Source organism: Enhydra lutris, unplaced genomic scaffold (genome assembly GCF_002288905.1).
Source record: "Enhydra lutris kenyoni isolate GAN:26980312 unplaced genomic scaffold, ASM228890v2 scaffoldscaffold24, whole genome shotgun sequence".
Lineage (NCBI taxonomy): Eukaryota > Metazoa > Chordata > Mammalia > Carnivora > Mustelidae > Enhydra > Enhydra lutris.
Genome location: NW_019154108.1, coordinates 30,778,654 through 30,799,962, shown reverse-complemented (window position 1 = coordinate 30,799,962; position 21,309 = coordinate 30,778,654). Strand labels below are relative to the sequence as shown.

Here is a 21,309-nt window from a genome sequence, read left to right as displayed (position 1 = left end):
ATCCCAGGACCCTGAGATCATGACCTGAGCCGAAGGCAGAGGCTTTAACCCACTGAGCCACCCAGGTGCCCCTAATCAAAACAGTCTTAAGAAAGATCAACAAAGGTGACAGAGTCCTGCACCTTTCCAATATTAAAACTTACTGCAAAGCTGCCGTAATCAAACCAGTGTGGTGCGGGCATAAAGACAGATGGGTACACAGGTGGAGTGGAACCAGGAGGATAAACAAGAAACCCTTACATATGTAGTGAGCTGATTTTCAAGCCAGATGCCAAGACAACTCAATGGGGGAAAGAATAATGCTTTCCCCAAATGATGCTAGGACAGCTGGGTGTCTGTATACAGAAGAATGGAGTTGGGCCCCTTCTTCATACCATCTACAAAAACTAACTCGAAGTGGACTATAGTCGAAGTGTGAGTGTCAGGGCTCCACTGTAAATAGTACTGACCTCCATGGACTTGGATTCGGCAGTGGTTTCTTTGCTATGACACCAAAAGCACGAGTAACAAAAGAGTAGGCAGACTGGACTTTCTCAGAATTTAAACTTGTGCCGCAGAGGATGACATCAAGATGGTGAAGGGACAGCCCACACGAGGGGAGAAAAGAGTTAACAGCTCAAATACCCAGTGAGGGACCTCGATCCACGTAGTATGCGGAACTCATAGAGCTCAACAATAAAAAAGCCACGGAACCCAGTTTAAAAGTGGGCAAAGGACTTGAAGAGACATTTCTCCAAAGAAGAGAAGCTGAAGGCTAAGCATAGGCAGGGTGTTCAACCTCAGCGGTCCCCAGCCGGTGGCTCTGCGGATCAAAACACAGATAGCACACAGCCAGGATGGCCAGAGTAAAGACCAAAAAACCTTGGAAAGGATGTGGCCAAATCAGAACCATCATAAATTACTGGTGGGATTGTAAAGTGGTTCCGCCCTTTAGAAAAAACCCTTTGTTCCTCAAAAGCCTAAACACAGAATTAACAAATGACCCAGCGTATATTCTATATACATAGAATATATGTATTTCCATTTCCGTACATATTTTCATTTCTTTTGCTATATACCTACACTCCTAGGTATATAGCAAAAGAAATGGAAATACAGTCACGCCAAAAACGTATGTGAGTGTTCTGTGTCACATTATTCATAATAGCCAGAGAGTGGAAACAGCCCAGAAGTCATCACCTGATGATCAGGTCCTCAGAATGATGCCATGTCTGTATGACAGAACGTCAGCCGGCAGTGGAGAGGAATGGAGTCCTGGATACGCGCTCCAACATAGATAAGCCCTGAGAGCTGTGCTCCATGAACAAGGATGGACCCAAAATGCCACATATCCTACAACTCCAGTTACCTGCCATGTCCACAACAGGCAGATCCGTAGAAGCAGCAAGTACACCGGTGGTTGCCAAGGGCTAGGGAATGGGAGTGACTGGTAATAGTTATGGGCTTTCATTTTGTGGTCATGAAACGTTGAGAAATTAAATGGTGATGGTGGGTGCACAACTCTAAATATACCAGAAATCATGAAGTCACACACCTCCAAAGTGAATTTTGTATGTGAAGTATTTTTCAGTAACACTTGAAAAGTGTAAGTGAGCTAGGGGCGCTTGTGTGGCTCAGTCAGTAAAGCCACCAACTCTTGGTTTTGGATCAGATCATGATCTCAGGGTCGTGAGATTGAGTCACATGTTAGGCTCCCTGCTTAGCGCGGAGTCTGCTTAAAATTTCTCTCTGCCCCATCCCCATTCTTTGTCTCTCTTTCTCTCTCTAAAATAAATAAACAGTTTAAAAAAAATTTTTATATAGAAGTTTAAGTGAGCTGATTTTATGGGTAAAAACATATGTCCCTTGTTCACATGTCCCTGTGTAATTCTTCCATTTCTCTGATTTTTTTTTTTATTCCAATGGCCATTAGGCTTGATACAGCAAAACACACAAAAAAACCGGACTCCCCCCCCCCCCCCCCAATTTATCAGTGAGTACTAGTCCTTGGCAGGGATTTTTGGACATAGCGATTCATTGGTGATTTCGGTTAAATCATGACCCAACTCTAGGTATCAAATTCACAGGTAAATATTAGACTGTTAGAAATCCCAGGAAGGGAGCGCCTGGGTGACTCAGTGAGTTAAGCCTCTGCTTTCCGCTCAGGTCATGATCCCAGGGTCCCAGGATTGAGCCCCACATCAGGCTCTCTGCTCAGCGGGGAGCCTGCTTCCTCCTCTCTCTTTGCCTGCCTCTCCACCTACTTGTGATCTCTGTCTGTCAAATAAATAAAATCTTTTAAAAAAGAAAAAAGAGGTCCCAGGAAATCATTTTCACTGCTTACCATTTAGTTCACAATATTTCTTTCATGCTTGCTTTTTTTTCTTATTCTAGGAGGGAGTCGGAAAGAAGAAACCACTCGTTAGCTCGTCACGCAGACATCCTTGCTGCTGTGGAAACAAGGCTCTCACTGTTAAACATGACTTTCATGAAGTATGTGGATTCCAATCTCTGTTGCTTCATCCCAGGAAAGGTAAAATAGAACTGCTTTCCCAAAACAGCTGGAGTGCACTACTTAAAGTTATATTATTGTTAAGCAATTGTTTAAATGTCAGAATTGTACCCGTCTCTCTGGAATGAGTTTCTGGAATGGGTTTGTTTAGTTTCTGTGCAATAACTGATAATAAGTCCATACCGTACATGACCTTCATGTTTAAAAGTCTCATTGTGAAACACACAGTAGATGCTCTGCTGTTCTTTAGAAAAGCTTGTTAGGAATTCATCCTCAACTCCAGTTAACAAACTCTTTCCATAAATAGGAAGAGAAAACAGAGTTCCTGCTGAAAAACACATTTGTGGGCTTTTACTCTTTGTTTAAGATCGACAGCAAACAAGTCAGGTACTGTCCCTGCCTTCAGGATTGTTCTAATTTGGGTGGAGTAGGAGGGACAAGCTGGTTTTTGTTTTGTGTGAGAAGCGTTTCATGAAGACAATTTAAATACTTCCAGATTCAGCGAGAATAGACAGTTACTGGATAGCAGCACAGGAGTGGTGCTACTGAACCCAGAAGTCAATCTGTCGTGGCATATTTACCGTCCCCAAGTTCACAACGTGCTACTCAAGATACTGCCTCAGTGCGTGTGGTATCTTGCTTCCTGAATGGAGAGTAAATTCAGATGAAGTCTCTTCGTACCGTATGTGGAAGAGGCAGAGGTGGATTGAAGGGTCCTTTTGGTACTTAGTTGATGCTAGCAAAAGATTCCCTTATGGTCGGAACTAATCAGTTCCTAGAAAAACTGGAATGTTCTCTTTTGGTTATTTCCGTAAGTACTTAACAAGGGCAGTATTCTGTATTTCCTCCATTTTCAGTTTTCTGTGATGTTTATGGAGCGGGATCCTGTTTCTTATTTTATTTGAAATATTCTTCAGTATATCTCACTTGCCTCCTGTTAGCTACAAATTCTTCTGTGGAGTACTTAACTTTAAAAAGTGATTCTGATTCTTACTCCATACTGCATCCAGATTTCGTGTACAGGCCTCATCTCTCAAGTGATCAGGGAAGTTCATGGAACTAGTGTAGGTTTTCCCCTGCTGCCTCGTGGTTTTTGTTGCGTATCTCATTGTTAGGAATGTCAATATTTGAGAAGCATCTTAGAGTTTTCATAACCTCAGAAACACTTCAGCCAGTTATTACAAACGAGAGTGGAGTAGTATGTGCTCAGTCCACACGGGCCGCAGAGCTGAGATGCCTAGTACTTGACCTTTACAGAAGGGGCGGGTCTTTCTGGGTGTTCAGGGTCATGTGATTGGAATGCTGGTCTTGACTGTCTGAACAAATAAATCCAGTTGAATCCTGGTTTTTTGCAAGTTTCTGTTGACTCTTCAAGTTAATTTTAGGATCAAAATAACAAAACCACTGCACCATGGAGAATATGTTAAGGTGTCAAGGCTCAGCAGGCCCCCCTGGGCATCAGCTTGGGCCAGCTCCTCACTGCAGCCCTTCCTGGGCCCTCAGCGGCACAGCGGTCAAAGAGGAGTTTCATGCCCAAGCCCACCTTTAACCCAGACCCGTCGCTCTCCCTCTCCTTCGTCACTGCTCTCATGCTAGATGCAGGAAACACTTAGTCCTCAGAGCACATTCACGTGCATGGCCTCCTTTCCTTTCCACACGGCAGTGGAGGGTCTGTCTCTGTACCCTTGGTAAGAACACCAGGGCTCAGCTGGCAGATGGGTTTGACAGAAGCTTCGCGCCAGCCTGCTGATTCTTCCTTAGTAGGACCTGTGTCTTCACAAAAACTCATCAAAGTTTTCTCCTGTAAACCTGAAAAATACCCCCCCCCGGCGCAAAAACCAAATGATTTTTGTTGGATTCATCTTGAATAACTTTGTTTCTTAAAAGTGCCATCTTCATAGCTTATATTTTGCCTAAAACAACAAACACTGTGTATCCTTAGAATATTACTTTTTTTTTCTTTTTCTTTTTCTTTTTTTTTTTTTTTTAAATTAAGTAATCTCTGAGCCCAACATGGGGCTCAGACTCATGACCCCAAGAGCAAGAGTTGTCTGCTTTACCGACCGACCAAGCCAGCCAGGCACCACCCAGAATGTTACTTTTTATTTTCATGTAGCTGGTACTTTTTAGCTTGCTTAGACAAAAACGAAACTGCCAACCTAACACACTTTGTAATTTGGGGTTGTTTTTTTATTTCTCCTCTTTTGTACTTCTCAGCCTAAAAGTCCTCACATTCTGTCTTCAGAACCAAAGGACATGGCATTTAATCCTCACATGCCTAAATGAGTACATTCTATAAAATAATTCTCAGGGACACTTGGTGGCTCCCCCGGTTATGCATCTGCCTTCGGCTCAGGTCATGACCCCAGGGTCCTGGGATTGAACCTTGCATTCGTCTCCCTGCTGTGCGGGGAGTCTGCTTCACCCTCTCCCTCTGCCTGCTGCTCCCTCTCTCTCTGGCAGATAAATAAGATCTTTAAAAAATAATAATTCTTTCTCAGTGTAACCTATAATCTTGATCTGGTACAAGGTTTCTATATTAGGTTATTCTTGTGTTCCCCCAGATCCTGCTTCTGGATTTTACTTACAAGTTCAGGAACTTCTGGGATATCTGGGTGGCTCAGTAGGTTAAGCGTCTGCCTTCAGCTCAGGTCATGGTCCTGGGGTGTGGGGATCGAGTCCCGCATTAGGCTCCCTGCTCAGTGGGGAGCCTACTTCTCCCTCTGCCTGCCCCTCCCCCTGCTTGTGCTCTTTTTCTCTCACTCGCTCTCTGACAAATGGGTAAATCTTTAAAAACTTTTAAAAATTCAGGAATTTTCATACTTCATAAAAGAACTCATTTTTATGGTTTTGGTAGAATTCATGTCTATAGTAAATATTTCATTCACAGATTACTCTTTCACAAGCTACTTAAGTGAACCTGGGTAATATCAACATTATAGTTTAAATTAGAATGCCTGATACATACAGAATTTTGGAATTTTAAACTAACACGGGCAAAAAGCATTTTTTTTAAAAGATTATTTATTTATTTATTTATTTGACAGACAGAGATTACAAGTAGGCAGAGAGTCAGGCAGAGAGAGAGGAGGAAGCAGGCTCCCTGCTGAGCAGAGAGCCCGATGCGGGGCTCGATCCCAGGACTCTGGGATCATGACCTGAGCCGAAGGCAGAGGCTTTAACCCACTGAGCCACCCAGGTGCCCAGGCAAAAAGCATTTTTAAAGTTGTTCTCTGGGGTGCCTGGGTGGCTCAGTCACTTAAGTGACCAACTCTTGATTTCAGCTCTGGTTGTGATCTCAGGGTCATGGGATCGAGCCCCATGTCAGGCTCCATTCTTAGCCCAGAGCCTTCTTAAGATTCCCTCCGCCTCTCAAAATTAAATATTCTCTGAAAGAGCAATCAAATTTACTCTTAAAAGCAAATGGTAGGTTAAAGATGGCAGATTAAATGCATGTTTACCTCAAATTCCTCCCAAAGCTTGTTCTTACAGTAAAGGAGCTAGTTTTAAAAAGGAAAAAAAGACCGAGACCCATGAGAGTGAACTCAGAGCAGCAGCAACAAAATTCTGGAAGCTGGAAAGTACACGAGAAGTGGTAGCTGGTTTAGCAGAGCTGAGGAGGTTAAAGCCTAGATGGGCCGTGGGAGAGCTGGGAGGCAGCGTGGTCTGCACAGCTGGCCTCTAGAAAGCTCCAAGTGCGAGTGGGACTAACAAGGGAGGGTGGGTCGCGTCTCTGTATTTAAAAATGATTTAAACCTACAGGTCCCCTCTCCAACTCCAAACAGCTAGGTCACTGCCCTCCTCCTGAGTGAAAAACCAGGTCTTACTCGCAGAAGGGGTTTAAAATGGGGTCTCTGGACAGGGAGACCGTACGGATCGCAAGGGCATTAAAAGAGAGTCAGACTGGTTGGTAGTTTGCCACTGTCGATCATGGAACGGGATCAGGAAACTCCTTCTATAACGGGCCAGGTAGTAAGCAGCTCTGGCTTTGCAGGCCACGTGGTCTCTCTCAGCTCCATGAAACAGCCATGGACAGCATGCGGGAAATAGAGGCATGTGCCTGTGTTCCAGTAGAACATTGGAACAGAAACAGCTGCAGGTCAGTAGGGCCCCAGCTGCCGACCCTGACCACTGTATTGGTATTTTTCAACTCTTCTGACAGAAGTCACACTTTGTACAAAAAATTCAGCATCCGTGTTGGCAGTTCACACATACTGAAGCACACAAGTGAACAGAGGCCAACCGACCGTTCTGGGAAATAGAATAGTGAAGAAAAACATGGGTAAGACCCTGTTAATTAAGGCCTTACCAGCGACTCTGATAACGCTTCTGTGCTCACTGAAACCCAGTGGTTCCCAAAAGTCAGGATTTTCAGTGTGAATGATTATGCAGGGTCATAAGGCAGGATTTCCCTGAACAAACTAAAAATCTGAGAATTGGGTTTTGTTAGTTGGTTTTTCATGTTTGGGCCAGGGAGGCGGCAGGAGGGACAGCAGTGTGGCATTTTGCAGTCTTTTCTTTTTTTCTGGTAACTTCTTGTCTTGATGCAATTTCACATTTGCACAGAAATTGCAAGAATAGTACAAGGATCTCCCATACGTCTTTTATCCAGATCCCGCATTATCACCTTCTGTCCCGTTTGCTTTTATTCTCTATGTTTTATTTCTTCTGAACCATTTCAGAATAGTGGAGATACCATGACCCTTTATTCTTAAATATTCTGATGTAGTTCCTGAGATAAGGGCATTCGCGAACTGAGCCGCAGCACAGTTACCAAATCAGGAAATGTGAGTTTGCTGCAATGGCCTCTCTCTCTGACAGCCCACATCACATTTCACCGCTGCTAGTGTTACTTGTCCTAGAGACTTTTTTCTCAGTCCAGAACCCAGTCTGCAGTCACGCTGGACTCTGTAACCTCCTTAATGTGGAATAGTTCCTGGGCTTCCTTTGCTTTTGAAGAATATGGGTCCCTTATTTTGAGAAATATTCTTTGAGTTTATTGAATGTTTCCAGAATGTTGTGTTTTTTATCTCTTTTAAAATTGATTTTAATATGAAGACATTCTTAGAATCAGTACTATTTGGGCACATTTCTTCTTTTTACTGTGCTGGCCCCAAAATAAATATATACAGCCCCTGAACCTTTAAAATGAAAGAAGAAAAATCAATCTGTTCTTGCGTTGACTTTTACAGCCATCCCCCTTCCCAGTGTCCCCACCACACCCCCCTTGTCATCAGCCCCCCTGCTCCCCTCTTCCCCTCCCCTGCTTTCTTGGCACACTGCCCCTCCCCTCCCCTCGCCCCCACCCCTCCCTTCTCCTCTACCCCCCACCCCACCTGCCCTCTGGGTTAAACACAGGGGTTCTGGTGAGCTGTCTATGTGTTTTGGGGGGTTTTTTAAAATGATTGATTGATTTGACAGAGAGAGAAAGAGACACACACACACACACACACACACAGCAAGCGAGGGAACACATGTAGGGGAGTGGAAGAGGGAGAAGCAACCTTCCTTCCGAGCAGGCTGAGCAGGAAACCTGATACAGGGCTTGATCCCAGGACCCTGGGATCATGACCTGACCTGAAGGCAGATGCTTAACGACTGAGGTTCTTAAATAGGAGCAGAGCACAGAGAATCATTAGAGATAGAGTCAAACATGTGCCATATAGAAATAATCAGAAATTTTTTTAAGTGCACTTAAATTTTTTAAATATAAAAAAAGCATTTAATTAAATAAAAGGGGTAGAGGGGAAAGTTAAGAAAATTTCAAGTAGAACAAAAAGATCTAATATGAGGAAAAAATGAGGACATCAAAGTTCTGTTTTCTAATAGGAACTTTGCTCAATATTAGATTACACAAGATAGAAATTCTCTTAATAGTCCACGTACTTCAGTCGTGTTTGTGTATGTCATTTATTACAGTGCCGGTTTTTGGGGTCTTTAAGATTTTATTTATCTATTTGACAGAGATCACAAGCAGGCAGAGAGGCAGGCAGAGAAAGAGGGGGAAGCAGGCTCCCCGCTGAGCATAGAGCCCAATGCAGGGCTTGATCCCAGGACCCTGAGACCATGACCTGAGCCTAAGCTTAAGGCAGAGGCTTAACCCACTGAGCCACCCAGGCACCCCAGTGGTGCCAGTTTTAACATGAGCTTTTAGAGCATTAGAGAAGCATCATATTTGGTCGGTACTGTACTTTGTAAAATATTATCACCTCAGGTTCAGGAGGGGTTCAGCATGCAGCATATTTGAAAGCTGTAAAAACTTTGAGTGACCAGCGGCTCCTGGCTGGCTCAGTCAGTGGAGTGTGTAATCCCTGGGTCCTGGGTTTGAGGCCCATGTTGGGTATAGACATTATTAAAAAGAATAAATAAAACTTTAAAAAAATTAAAAAGATTGAAGGAATGATCTACTGAGAAGTAGAAAAATCACGAACTGTTAGAAATACTTTAAGTGACCAGCCTAAGGCCTGTGATCTCTCTAGTAGACCTCCAGACTCATCATGCCCTTACATTCTTGCTGCTAAAGTAATTTTCAGAAAATAATTAAAACCGTTTGGAGGGTGAAATAATTTTGAAAATTGGGTCGATACCATGTTTTCCTAACGTGACATTGTGGCCACCAGTCCTTCTGAATGGTAGAAGCTGTGTGGGTCATCTCCTTCATCCTGTCCTTCGCTCATAACTTTGGGACAGAATTAAGAGAATGGTTTTAATTTTATTGAAAACATGGATTATTCCACTTGACTAACGTAATCTCTCTGTAACATGTTACCTTTCCTAATGGAACACTTGAGCAAATGGAGAGAGACCTTGCTTTCACACTATTACCTCAAAGACCAAAAACAGTAAAGATAAGGTACAAGTCAGTTTACAGGAGCACAGTGTATCAGTTGTAGGGATTAGAGCTGAGGTAGGTTCAGCTACCATTCCAGCAAGAGGATTAGGAACCAGGATGGTCAGAACTTTCTCTCCCCCACGTATGTTACGCCTGTGTTTCCCATTGCAGTTACCCTTAAAGTGAAAAGGGGCCTCTCACTACCCTTTGCTGATAGTGGGAGAGGGGAATCCGAGGAGACCTCATCCCAGTCCATAGCAAGTCTGAAGAGAAATGAAAGTTCCGAGGACAGGGTGCCTGGTCCCAGAGCAGGAATCTGTCTGGGTTCCTGGGGCTTTGGGAAACCCTCAGGCTGGAGTGAAGTGGATTTGGGTCAATTCCTCTAGCCCTCTCCACAGACAGGATTCAGCGTCATAGTTCAGTCCTCCGGTTTCTCTAGCGGCTTGTATGTCCCTTTTCCTACCACTTATTTCCGTGTCTGTTGCCCTCTGGTTTCCTTTGGAGCAAGAGTTGTATTTTATTCATCCTGATTCCTTAGCCTCAGCACCTGATGCAGAAAATCTTAATAAATGTGCATATGAAACACATGAAGGCTTATGACAAGCCCAAAGCCATGCGGTATAGACGGCATCGTCCCCTCTCTCCCTGTCGAGCCATTTTCTTTTAAAGACAAAATCGAAAGTGCTAATGAGACCTCCTTATTGTAGGTGATTGATGAGATTTATCGAGTGTTGAGATACGTCAATTCCACCAGAGCCCCTCAGCGAGCTCATGAAGTACTTCAGGAGCTAAGGGATATCTCCTCCATGGCGATGGAGTACTTTGATGAGAAGATCGTGCCCATTCTGAAGAGGAAGTTACCAGGATCAGACGTGTCCGGAAGGCTCATGGGCTCTCCTCCAGGTAGCTCGTGTGGATATGTTCAGTGTAACAGGAACATTCATACACAGTTCCCTAACTTGCTTCCCCGCACCCACACTTAGTCATATATTGTGACCTTTCCTGTGTCTGTAAATAGTGTCTGCAACATGATTTTTAATGACGTCACTCGTGTAAACGATCCATTGCTGTTGAGCACGTTTGTCTGTCGTTTTTCAGTATTTAAACTACACTTTGAAGAACAGTCTAGTGGCTGCATCTTTGTACATATCCGTGACTCTTGACATACAATAACTTAGAATTTTGGATAAAAGGCTATGTGTATGTTTGGGGGGGGTTGTGGGGTGTCTTTTGTTGTTGTTGTTTTGTTTTGATGTTTCTGACTAGTTAACATCCATGGTGCTAAAACAGAATGAAATATACCAGATAAAACCCCCAAAATTCTTCATGGATTATTCACTTAATTATTTCATCCCCTAAAGTGGCCACTGCTTGAAAAGACAGGCCACGTAAGGCTGCTTTGAGCCCTGCCGCTGCTTCTTGAGCAGCTCTTTTGCAGAAGTAGATCCAACCCGAGAGATTTGTGCCCTTATCTACTGAAAGACAAAATTATTCAAAATATCTTCAACTCTCACAAATAGTTTAAATCAGGAAAACCTTTTTTAGTAAGACATCACGTTCTGTTCAGATGAGTTCTCTCCCTGGAGTGCTCAGTGGGCTGACCGAGCAGCTGGCTGTAATTGAATCATAATGCCTGTGGCATCTCAGCGTTAATCAGTTATTTATTGAGTGCCTATTACGCGCACAGCACTATACTGTGTCCTGTGGAGACTAAAAGGAAGTGTAATACTTGGTGTCTGCTCTCAAGGATCTTACTATGTCAAAAGGTAAGACATATCCAGACTTGAAATTAAATTATCACTGGTAAGAGAAACATTTTAAAGAAGGGTCCTTTGAAATGCCAAATGAGTAGCAGAGACAGGATCTTAAGGAAGCTAGAACCATTGTTGACTGAGAGTTCACAAGAGGTAGGAATTGATCTAAGCCTTGCTGTGTTTGTGGAAATTAGATAAAGGTAAACAGAGAGAGAAGGAACAATGCATCCGTCCAGGAAGATATTATTTATATGTATGTCGTGGCGGGTTTAGGGTAGGAATGGATCCATCCAGTCCTTTCAGAAAACCTTTAAGAGATAACATTTTTTTAAAGGGAGGTTATTTATGATAGTGATTTTTATGCCGATGTTACCTTTGTAGTATTCCTAAGACAGAATGATTCCAAAGCCGTCTTCCTACATCACATCGGAAATTCTTCATGATCATCATGTGGGCCGAAACCACTCTTTGGTGGTATTCCTGTTTGGCTAACATGGAAGCTCTTGCATAGAACTAAGTGCAGAGAGAACTTCAAAACATGATAGGCCTGGACTTCTAACTCAAATGTTCAAATTTGCTTGTGTGAGAGAAGATAGAAAATAGTCCTATTCTAATTTTACTGCTTGTGTTTTCTTAGTAGGTCTTAAAAATGTTTTCTACTATGTTAGTACAAGGTTATTCCGTTAAATGCTCTTGTCCGTTTCCCAGCAATCCATACTTTGCCACGTGAACCCAACCATCAGAATTCAAACTCATTTACTGTTAAGACGGGTGTAGATTGCCAAGAGGAAATGATCAGAAGTGATATTATAAGGCTGTTCCATTTCAAAAGAAGTTTAATGAAGTATTACCAATAGTGGGAGACATTCTAAGTGATTAATTGACCATTTAAAACCATTTCTCCACAGTTCCGGGACCTTCTGCAGCCCTCACAACCATGCAGCTCTTCTCCAAGCAAAACCCTTCAAGACAAGAGGTTACCAAACTCCAGCAGCAGGTTAAGACAAACGGTGCCGGCGTGACTGTTCTCAGGCGTGAAATTTCTGAGCTTCGCACCAAAGTGCAGGAGCAGCAGAAGCAGCTTCAGGACCAGGACCAGAAGCTGCTAGAGCAGACCCAGATCATAGGCGAACAGAACGCACGCTTGGCGGAGCTGGAGCGCAAACTGCGGGAGGTCATGGAGAGCGCGGTGGGGAACTCCTCAGGGGCTGGGCAGAACGAGGAGTCCCCTCGGAAACGGAAGAAGGCACCAGAAGCCATAGACTCCCTTAGGAAATCGAAGCGTCTTCGGAATAGAAAGTAAAGTTGGGGGTGGGGGGCTTTCAAGCTCCAAAGGAAGACGCGGTTGAGCAGCCGAAGCAGTGACGCCCATCAGGACACCCCAGAGGCTTCTGGGCTTTCAGACAGAACACAACTTCAGCTTGAACTCTCACGGTTGGGACAGTCTTCTCCCGCTTCTCCTGGTTGAACTGATGCACAGAGTCTTTTTACTTTGCAATAGATTTGTACTAACCAGACCTGTCCTATCATGTTTTGAGGAGTTAACTTTTTTCTGTGCAGATAACGTTTAAAAGTAAGTTTATTTGTTCCTGCATATATGCACATTACAGAAGGATCTGAAACAAACCAGTCTGGACAGACTAGAAGTTAAGTTGAATACAGAAAGTGTCCTGTTTCACTTGAAAGAAAAGACCTACTTTTTAAATGGACAGTATCTTGTTTTAAAAAAAAAAAAGTTGACTTTTTGTTATAAGTGACCTTTGTCTGGAATGTCTGAAAAGTAGTAAATGCTTTTTGGTATCAAAGTAATGGGTAACTAAAACAGACTTCCATAGTGTTGACTGTAAGAGGGGCCTCTACAGGATTGACTATATATTTTTATAAACTACTGGCAAGGGACTTATCCAGTTGTTCTACACATGTTTTCAGTTCTCTTCTGGGGCCACGCCCGGCATTTGCATGGGTGCATGCACGCATCGCCTAGTCAGCTCACGCAAAAAGCTCTTGGCACTGGCGTTGACCTTGAACTTCTCTACTTCTCCACCTTCTAGAGCAGCGTTAGCTTATTTGAGCGCCTAACACCTTCCACTGCCACAGCAGCTTGCCTCCAGGGAGGAATTAGTCCATTTGTCCTCCAGTTTTAGGGGAACAAGGGAACATTAAAGCCCATCGCTTTCTCTGTTCTCTGTAGGGTTCAGGTACAGTAACCAAGGCAAGAACCCCAAACGCCAGTTTCTGTCATTGTCGGACCTCTGGGGACTGGTCGTGGCCCTTCCTCACCACGTGTGTGTGCATGGATCAGTGTGTGATCACCACGGGTGTGAGCAGGGGACCCAGCTTGTAGAATGCAGTTCTGCCACTGAAAGAAACTCACTGAAGAAAATCCAACTATGAAAAAGCATTTCGATCATTTCATTTCTGGGGGATGACCTGAGGGAAGCTTTTAAGTACTAATTTCAAGCTTTCCTTTTCCTACAACTTTAAACAAAAGCTTTAATTTCGTTTGCACTCCTGTTCTGAGCGTATAACTGGAAAAGCATGTCTTGCACTGTTCACCCTTCTAAGCGGTCACTTTAACAACCTCCAAATTGTGTACAGTGGTTCCTTTCCCCAGTTGTATATTTTTGAGACCTTCAGCTCTTACTGTCCTCGTTTTATTTTATGTACTAAATTATGTAGTTATTATTTGACTGATAAGTTCTTTTATCAACTCGTAACAGCTGTTGCCGTAGGCTTCAGTTATTTAAAATAGGTTTAGGTGTAATATAGAAAATTACCCCTGTCCAGGTGGGAGTTGGACACCTGCAAAAAAACCTAAGGTTTGGTAAGTACCTTAGTTGAATAAAAGCACAAGGTTACCACCCTTTCTGCCTGTCCACCATGACACGGTTATCCATCCTTTAATCTCACCAAACAAAGCTTTTTCTTACCCATTTTTAATATTGTCCTTCCATAATACTGTCCTTAGGTTTTGATCAATTTTCTGTCTGACTTGGAAACTCCATTGACAATGTAGTATGTTTTCAATGAAGGAAAAAAAAACATCTAACATCCAAGTGTTTTCATGGTTTGTTGGGAAGGTAATTTTAAAATAAACAATTTCCAAAAAACATTTGTCAGCCAAGGTCATCCATAAAAGTCCCCGTCTGGAACTCGTTTTCTCGGCAGGTGTCATTTTTGTAATCCTAGGATTTAGCCATATTGTTCTAACTCTGAAGCAGGCCTGCTGGGATACTCATGGCCATGAATAGTCTGCCTTCCCAGTAAAAGGAAGACTCTTTCGAGTAACCAGGTAACATGTTTACAGGTTTATAGAGTAGGATCCTTACACATCAAAGGGGTACAACCTCAGATGATTAGCAGTTGTTCTTGAATTATTTCAAGTTTCCTGGGTTTCTTTTTAAACTGTACCTACATACCCTAAACGTATGTAGAGCCTTCTGTTAGTTACCATGAGTATTTGGCTTTCGTAGGAAGCGTCCACACTATCGGAAGGTATTTTCTGTCTCAAAGTCCAAATTTCTACAAGATTCACTTGTAACTGTCTGTCCGTAAGGCCCATGAGTTCTACCTGTGAATGCGCGAATGTTCGTAAGAGTAGGAGAAGAAAGCACTGCGGTTCAGTTATCTGTTTAAGTCTGCGATCTTACCGAAGACATCTTGCTTAAAAAAAACGTCAGGCGATGACCTTGACTGATTTGATAGCTGTTACGCTTGCTTTTGGATAGCAGAGTGGCACTGAGGTTTCGACAGATCACAAAGGATTTTCATCAGCTAAAACCGACAGGCCCCAGCAACGCCGCAGGCGCAGACGAGCCTCCCGGATGGGAACCATCTTGCCCGGGGTCAGACACCCGTGGCTTCGGTGGCGTCTGGGAGTGTCATGTTGTCCTGGAGCGAGATGCCATGAGTTATTCGGGTCCTCGTCCTTGGCTGTTTCTCAGAGGAGACTTCTCTGTGTTAGCGGGTCACCGCGCTTGTCAGTCGATGATGGCGCAGCACCCATGACACAGACCCAGAGGAACAGGCATTAGTCAGTTCCATGGGGACTTGCCCCCACCTCACCCACCCAGGGCCCTCTGCGTCTCTCCCGCACGGACTCGGCTCGGTTTTCCCCTAATCCCAAATACAAAGTCTTTCAAGACCTGAGGTTACTCAACCTCCTGCTTTTTCAGCTCCTTTCTGGCTCTTCAGAGCCTGGAAATAATGGGGCAGACGCAAACGCAGTCCCCGTAATGAATCACGCTGTTTTAAAAACCGTTGGCGTGCCATCTGGTCTAAAGCCACTGGTCTTAGAAGGAGCTTTTGGGGTTGGTTTGTTTTTTTTGTCGTTTTGGGGGTTTTTTTTTTCTTTTGGTAAAACATGTTTTCTGGAGTACTGAACTTTACAGGGGCTTGCCTTAATCTCTATTTAGTAGTTTGAAGGTGTATGCACTATTATTCTACTTGTTAAAATGTTGCAATATTCTATGTAGCCCAGAAGGTGGGTAAAACAGTATGAGTCATGCCTAAATAAATAAGCTAAAGGTGTCACAATAGCTGGATTTTTTTTTGTTGTTTTTTGAGAAAAGATGGACGTAGGATCAGAGGCTGTGTGTAAGAAACAGACACCACGGCACCTTGAAATTGCACTATTTTATGCATTGTTTTCTATGCCATTTCGTAGCCTGCACTTTAATCTCCAAAGAAACGATGTGTGATGTCCCACTTCCTGATCAGTAGTGAACTGTTTCCTAAGACAGGGCACTTAATTCTGTTTTACTGAAAGAGTTTCTTGGAGGTGGATCCCTTCCCTGAGTTCTCTATTTCCTTAGCCATAATATTTTCTAGGATCTAGGAACTCCTGGTCTTGTCTGTTCCCAACAGTGAGAATTTTAATTTAATGTAACATAAAATCTCATCCTTGGTGATGAGCACATTCTTCCCTCCCGCCCTAGCTGTGAGTACCCATTTGTTAGCACTTATCCAACCCTCTCAAAATATCATGGAAGTACGATCTGAAGCCAGGAATAGAGGCATTCTGAAAAGTAATCAGCCGGTATAATGCAGTCTCTCTTGGAACCGGCTATTTCTAATACGTAACGCATAAAGTCCGATCTGATAATGCCATCAATTTCTTGAGACCTGAGACTCTATAACTAGTAGTCCAGGAAGGTTACGAAGTTAAAACTCCTCGGAAATAACAAGTTTCTATAGTCCGCCATCTGAGGTCAGTTCTTTTCAAAAAATACTAAAGCAATCTAAAAAAATGAAACTAGCAATCGGTTGGCCGCTGCCCACCATTTTCTTTCTAATAACACTAATTTGTATTCACGGTAAGTAGAGGCTTAAGTAATGTTGGCCTTTTCCAGCTTCCTGAGAATCTCTGATCCTCAAGATTCCAAAGTTAAATCCAAATTTTTCCTGTTGTGTCTGAAAGAACTGTGGGATTTCGAAGCATATTGGAAATCTATTAGGTCCACTGCCAAAGTATACCGGTCCATATTCAAAGCTATACCAAAAGTTAGAAGTGTTTAAAATTCCTTTATGTGGTACCATGTCTGTTTACTTATGCTCTGAGCACCAATAAATTACTAGTTTGGCTTCTGGAATTTTAACTGTTAAAACCTAATTCAATTACTGGGAGTGAGAAGCACCTCCCGATCACACAACAGGGTACGTGAATAAATGTGTTGTAACCAGTGCTACTTGTTTTCTTTGTATTTCCTGCACAAAAGATGGCAGAGTCCGCTTCTAACGGGCGCTGTGTTGCTAGTGCCCACCTGGGAAGCAGAGCTCTGTGTGTGTTTTCCATGTGTTCTTTCGGTCTTCGCAGCCGCCTGGTGAAGCAGGTGCACCCCACTTAGGGAACTTAACCACAGGCTGAGCAGCGTATCTCTAATATTAGACACAAGTGCCTCAATGGGATTTGAACACAGACCTGCGCACCTCCAACTCGGGTGCTTCCTGCTACGCTGTTCCACGTTCTAAACCAGCTGGGAGCTTTGAGACTCTAGATAGCATTCATTCTAAGCTGAGCAATAACTATACAGATGAACATTCCATTCATCGAGAAGCAGTCAATGACTTGTAGAACTTAATAGCACAGAAGGGCAGCGCTTAGAGAAGGCAACTTTTGTCCTCAAGTTTTTTGGCCATGGATTCACCCTAAGCAGACAGGTAAAGCATTTTTAAGGCTTCTAGGACCTGTAATCCCATATGAGGCAGCCCTTACAGTAGACGAGGTCCGAGGCCACTAACCCAAGTCCATAACCCAAGTCCTTACTATAATATATGTTTCCAATCAATTCAGAGAAGTGATCACCGCTGGTTCTTTTGCCTTGTCAGGGATGTAAACCAGTTCATTTTCCCAAATACCCTCCAGCTTGAAAACTAGAGGTTGAGAATTTCAGTGAAATTAAAACACCAGTCATTCTCACAAGCTGGACTTCATGAAAGTTTGAAAGTCTTGTGCCTTGGAAGACATGATCACACAGTTAAAAGTCACCCCACAACAGGGAGTGATTGCAACTCCCGCATCTGATAAGTGCTTAATAGCCACAATGTAGAGATCTCCTAAATCTCAGCCATGAAAACAAAAAACCCAATTTAAAACTGTGTGAGAACTTAAACAGACATTTCTCCAAAGCGTACAATCAAATGGCCAGGAAGCACGTGTAGGATGTTTACCGGCACCCATCAGGGAAATGCAAATCAAAGCTACAACAAGCTACCAGCTCATGGCCATTGTGATGGCTACTATATTTAAAAATAAAACAAAAAACCTGAAACTAACAGTATTGGCAAGGATGTAGAGATATCAGAACTATCCTGCCCTATTGGCGGTCGGCTAAGGTGGTACAGCTGATGTGGAAAAGAGAGTACTCAAAAAATTAAAAATTGAAGCTTCTAGGTTGGTGAACCTGTGTCACGCGCATGGAGGGGACACGAAGTTCCAAACCCTTCTCCCCTATCTCACCCAGTGCATCAATTCCATCTGGCTATTGATTCCCATCCTTCATCATATCCTTTCATAACACTAAAAAAATGATAGAATTACCACATGATCCTGCAGTTCCAATTCTGGGTATGTAAAAGGACTGGGAAGCAGGGTCTTGAAGAGAGAAGTGCACGCCATGTTCCCAGAAGCTATTCACCATGGCCAAAATGCAGAAACAACCCGTGTCCACTGACAGGAGTGCAGAAGCAAAACGCAGTGTGTTTTGCCTACCACAGAATATACTCAGCCTTCAAAAACAAGGAGACTCTGACCCCCGCTTCCACATGGATGAACCTCAAGGGCAGCTTACTCAGTAAAATAAGTCAGTCACATAAAGAAAAGTACCGCGACTTCACTTACATGACATTCTTGGATTAGTCATACTTGCAGGCGCAGAAGGGAGAATGATGGCTCCCAAGGTCTGGGGTTAGAGGGGTGAGGGGTAGAGAGTTTCAGTTTTGCAAGGGGAAAACGGTTCAGAAAATGGCTGGTGGTGATGCCGGACGGCTACAGATTTCCCTCTAAGTACTGATTGGCTGTGTCCCACCACTTTTGGTGTAGTGTGTCTTTATTTCCATTCATCTCAAAGTATTTTCTGACTTTCTTTGTGACTTTATCTTTGACCCTTTGGTTATTCAGGACTGTGTTGGTTGATTCCCACATATATGTGAGTTTCCCAAATTGCTTTCCATTTTTTACTTCAATTCTCATTCCACTGTGATCAGGAAACATACCTTGTATCATTGCAATCCTTTTTACTTTTCAAAGCTAAGTTTCCACCTGAAAGTATGTTCCATGTGCACCTGAGAGGAATATGTCTTCTGCTGTTTCTGTGTAGAGTGTTCTATACATAGTCTTTAGGTCCAAGGGGTTCACAGTGTTTCCAAGTCTTCTATTCTCGGTGGATCACATACAATTGTTTTCTCCATTATTGGAAGTGGGATATTCAAGTCTTCAGCTCTGACAGTTGAAATGTCTACTGGTCCCCGCAGTTCGATCAGTTTTGCTATCATCATAAAATGAACCTCATTATCGCTACGTTTCAAGTCTCTTGTGTCCGATACTCACAAAGCCACTCCAGCTTTCTTACCGTTGCTGCTTGCATGACATATCTTTTCCCATTATTTTATTTTCAAGTTATTTGCATCTCTGAATATGAAGTGTCTTTCCTGTAGTCCCTATATACAGACAGTCCCCAACTTTACAATGGTTCAACTAACAATGTTTCGACATTACAATGCTGCAAAAGCAATATGCATTCAGTAGAAACCATACATCAAATGATTATTTTTTTCCTGTGTGAAACAACACTGTCTTGCAATGCTGGGTGGCAGCAAGTCACAGCATCCTGTCAGCCATGTGATCACAGGGGTAAACAACTGATACAACCATTCTGCTTTTCACTTTCAGTACAGTATAGCCAATAAACTACATGACATATTCAACACTTTATTATAAAACAGGCCTTGTGTTAGGTGGTTTTGCCCAACTATAGGCCAATGTAAGTGTTCTGAGCACATTTAAAGGACGCATGGCTGAGCTACGATGGTATGTAAGTTTGGTGTGTTAAATGTATTTTTTTAAGTTTTTTTTAGTTATCTCTACACGCAATGGGGGGCTCGAACTTACAACCCTGAGATCAAGAGTTGCACGCTCCACCAACTGAGCCAGCCAGATGCCCCTAAATGTATTTTGACTTATGGTTCATATTTTTAACTTACCAGGGTTTATCAGGACATAACCCTGTCCAAAGTTAAGGAAGATCTGTATTTGGAGCTTATATTTTTATCTAGTCTGTCAATCTCTGCCTTTTGATTGGATTCCTTAATCCATTTACATTTAATATTATGACAAAGTTGGATTTATCTTTGCTATTTTACTTGTTTCTTATGTCTCAAGTCTTGTTCCCCTTCTATTCCTCTGTGCTGATTTCTTTCGTATTTAGTGAATATTTTCTTTAGTAAAATTTTGATTCCTTTAATGATTTTTTGCACTACGTGTTTTTGTTATGTTCATAGTGGTTGCTCTATGTGCTTACCATATACATCTTAACTTATCAGGATATTTCAAGTTTATTCTAACCTAATTCCAGTGACATATAGAAATGTTACACCTAGGGGCGCCTGGGTGCCTCAGTGGGTTAAGCCTCTGCCTTTGGCTCAGGTCATGATCTCCGGGTCCTGGGATCATGCTCTCTCCTCAGTGAGGAGCCTGATTCCCCCCTCTCTCTGCCTGCCTCTACTTGTGATCTCTGTTGGTCAAATAAATCAACTTTAAAATCTTAAAAAAAAAAAAGAAATGTTACACCTATATAGTTTCATTTCCTTTTCCTCTGCTTTGTGCAATTATCATTAAACATATTATATCTGTGTATGGTACAAGTGCCAAATATACTGTTATAATTATTTTATATGATCTTGTGCTTCAGAAAGAAACTGAGGGACTATATATGGAGTTTGTTTTACTCACCTTATTTACCATTTTCATTTCTCTTAATTTGTTTCTGCAGATTTGAGTTACCATCTGGTATCATTTCCTTGATCTAAGGCAGCTTTGCTCCTATCACATGTGCCATTATTGTTATTTATATTTGTATATTCTATCAGGCCAGTGATACAATTATACACTTATTGCTTTCTACAGTTGCTTTTTAAATAAGTAGAAGAAATAAGTGTTTATTCTAGCTGTTATAATTACTTACCTTTGTGGGTGCTCTTTATTTTTTCATGTGGACCGAGTTACATTCTGGGGTCACTTGCTCTCAGCCTGAAGAACTTCCTGTAGTATTTCTTATCAAATGGCTGCTTGAGCAACAAATTCTCTCAGTTTATGTTTATTTGGAAATGCTTACCTTCATATTTGAAAGATAGTTTCTCATGGGGCACCTAGGTGGCTCAGTTGGTTAAGCGTCTGCCTTTGGCTCAGGTCATGATCTCCAGGTCCTGGGATCAAGCCTCATGTTGGGCTTACTCATCAGCACGGAGTCTGGTTCTCCCTCTCCTTCTGCCTCTCCCCCTGCTTGGGCACTCTCCATCTCTCTCTCAGATGAATGAATAAATAAAATCTTGAAAAAAAAAAAAAAAAGATAGTTTTGTTGGATATAAGATCCTTAGTTGCCAGGGTGTTTTCCCCCCAGCACTTGAACTATGCCATCCCACTGCCTTCTGGTCTCCACTGCTTCCAATGAGGAGTTATTGGAAGTTTATGCTGTGGGGTTTCCTTATATGTGATGAGTCATATTTCTCTTGCTCCT

The 21,309-nt window shown here is 42.7% G+C and overlaps 1 protein-coding gene across 1 annotated transcript in view; it reads left to right on the top strand.

Moving 5' to 3' along the window:
• LOC111150818 (F-box protein 28) overlaps window positions 1-16,760 on the top strand; it is a 28,605-nt gene extending 11,845 nt beyond the window's left edge. The window contains 3 exon segments of the mRNA XM_022508436.1: window positions 2,374-2,512; window positions 10,031-10,226; window positions 11,986-16,760. Of these exon segments, the coding sequence (XP_022364144.1) occupies window positions 2,374-2,512; window positions 10,031-10,226; window positions 11,986-12,380 (730 nt within the window). The 3' untranslated portion in view covers window positions 12,381-16,760.
• The last annotated feature ends 4,549 nt before the right edge of the window (window positions 16,761-21,309 follow it).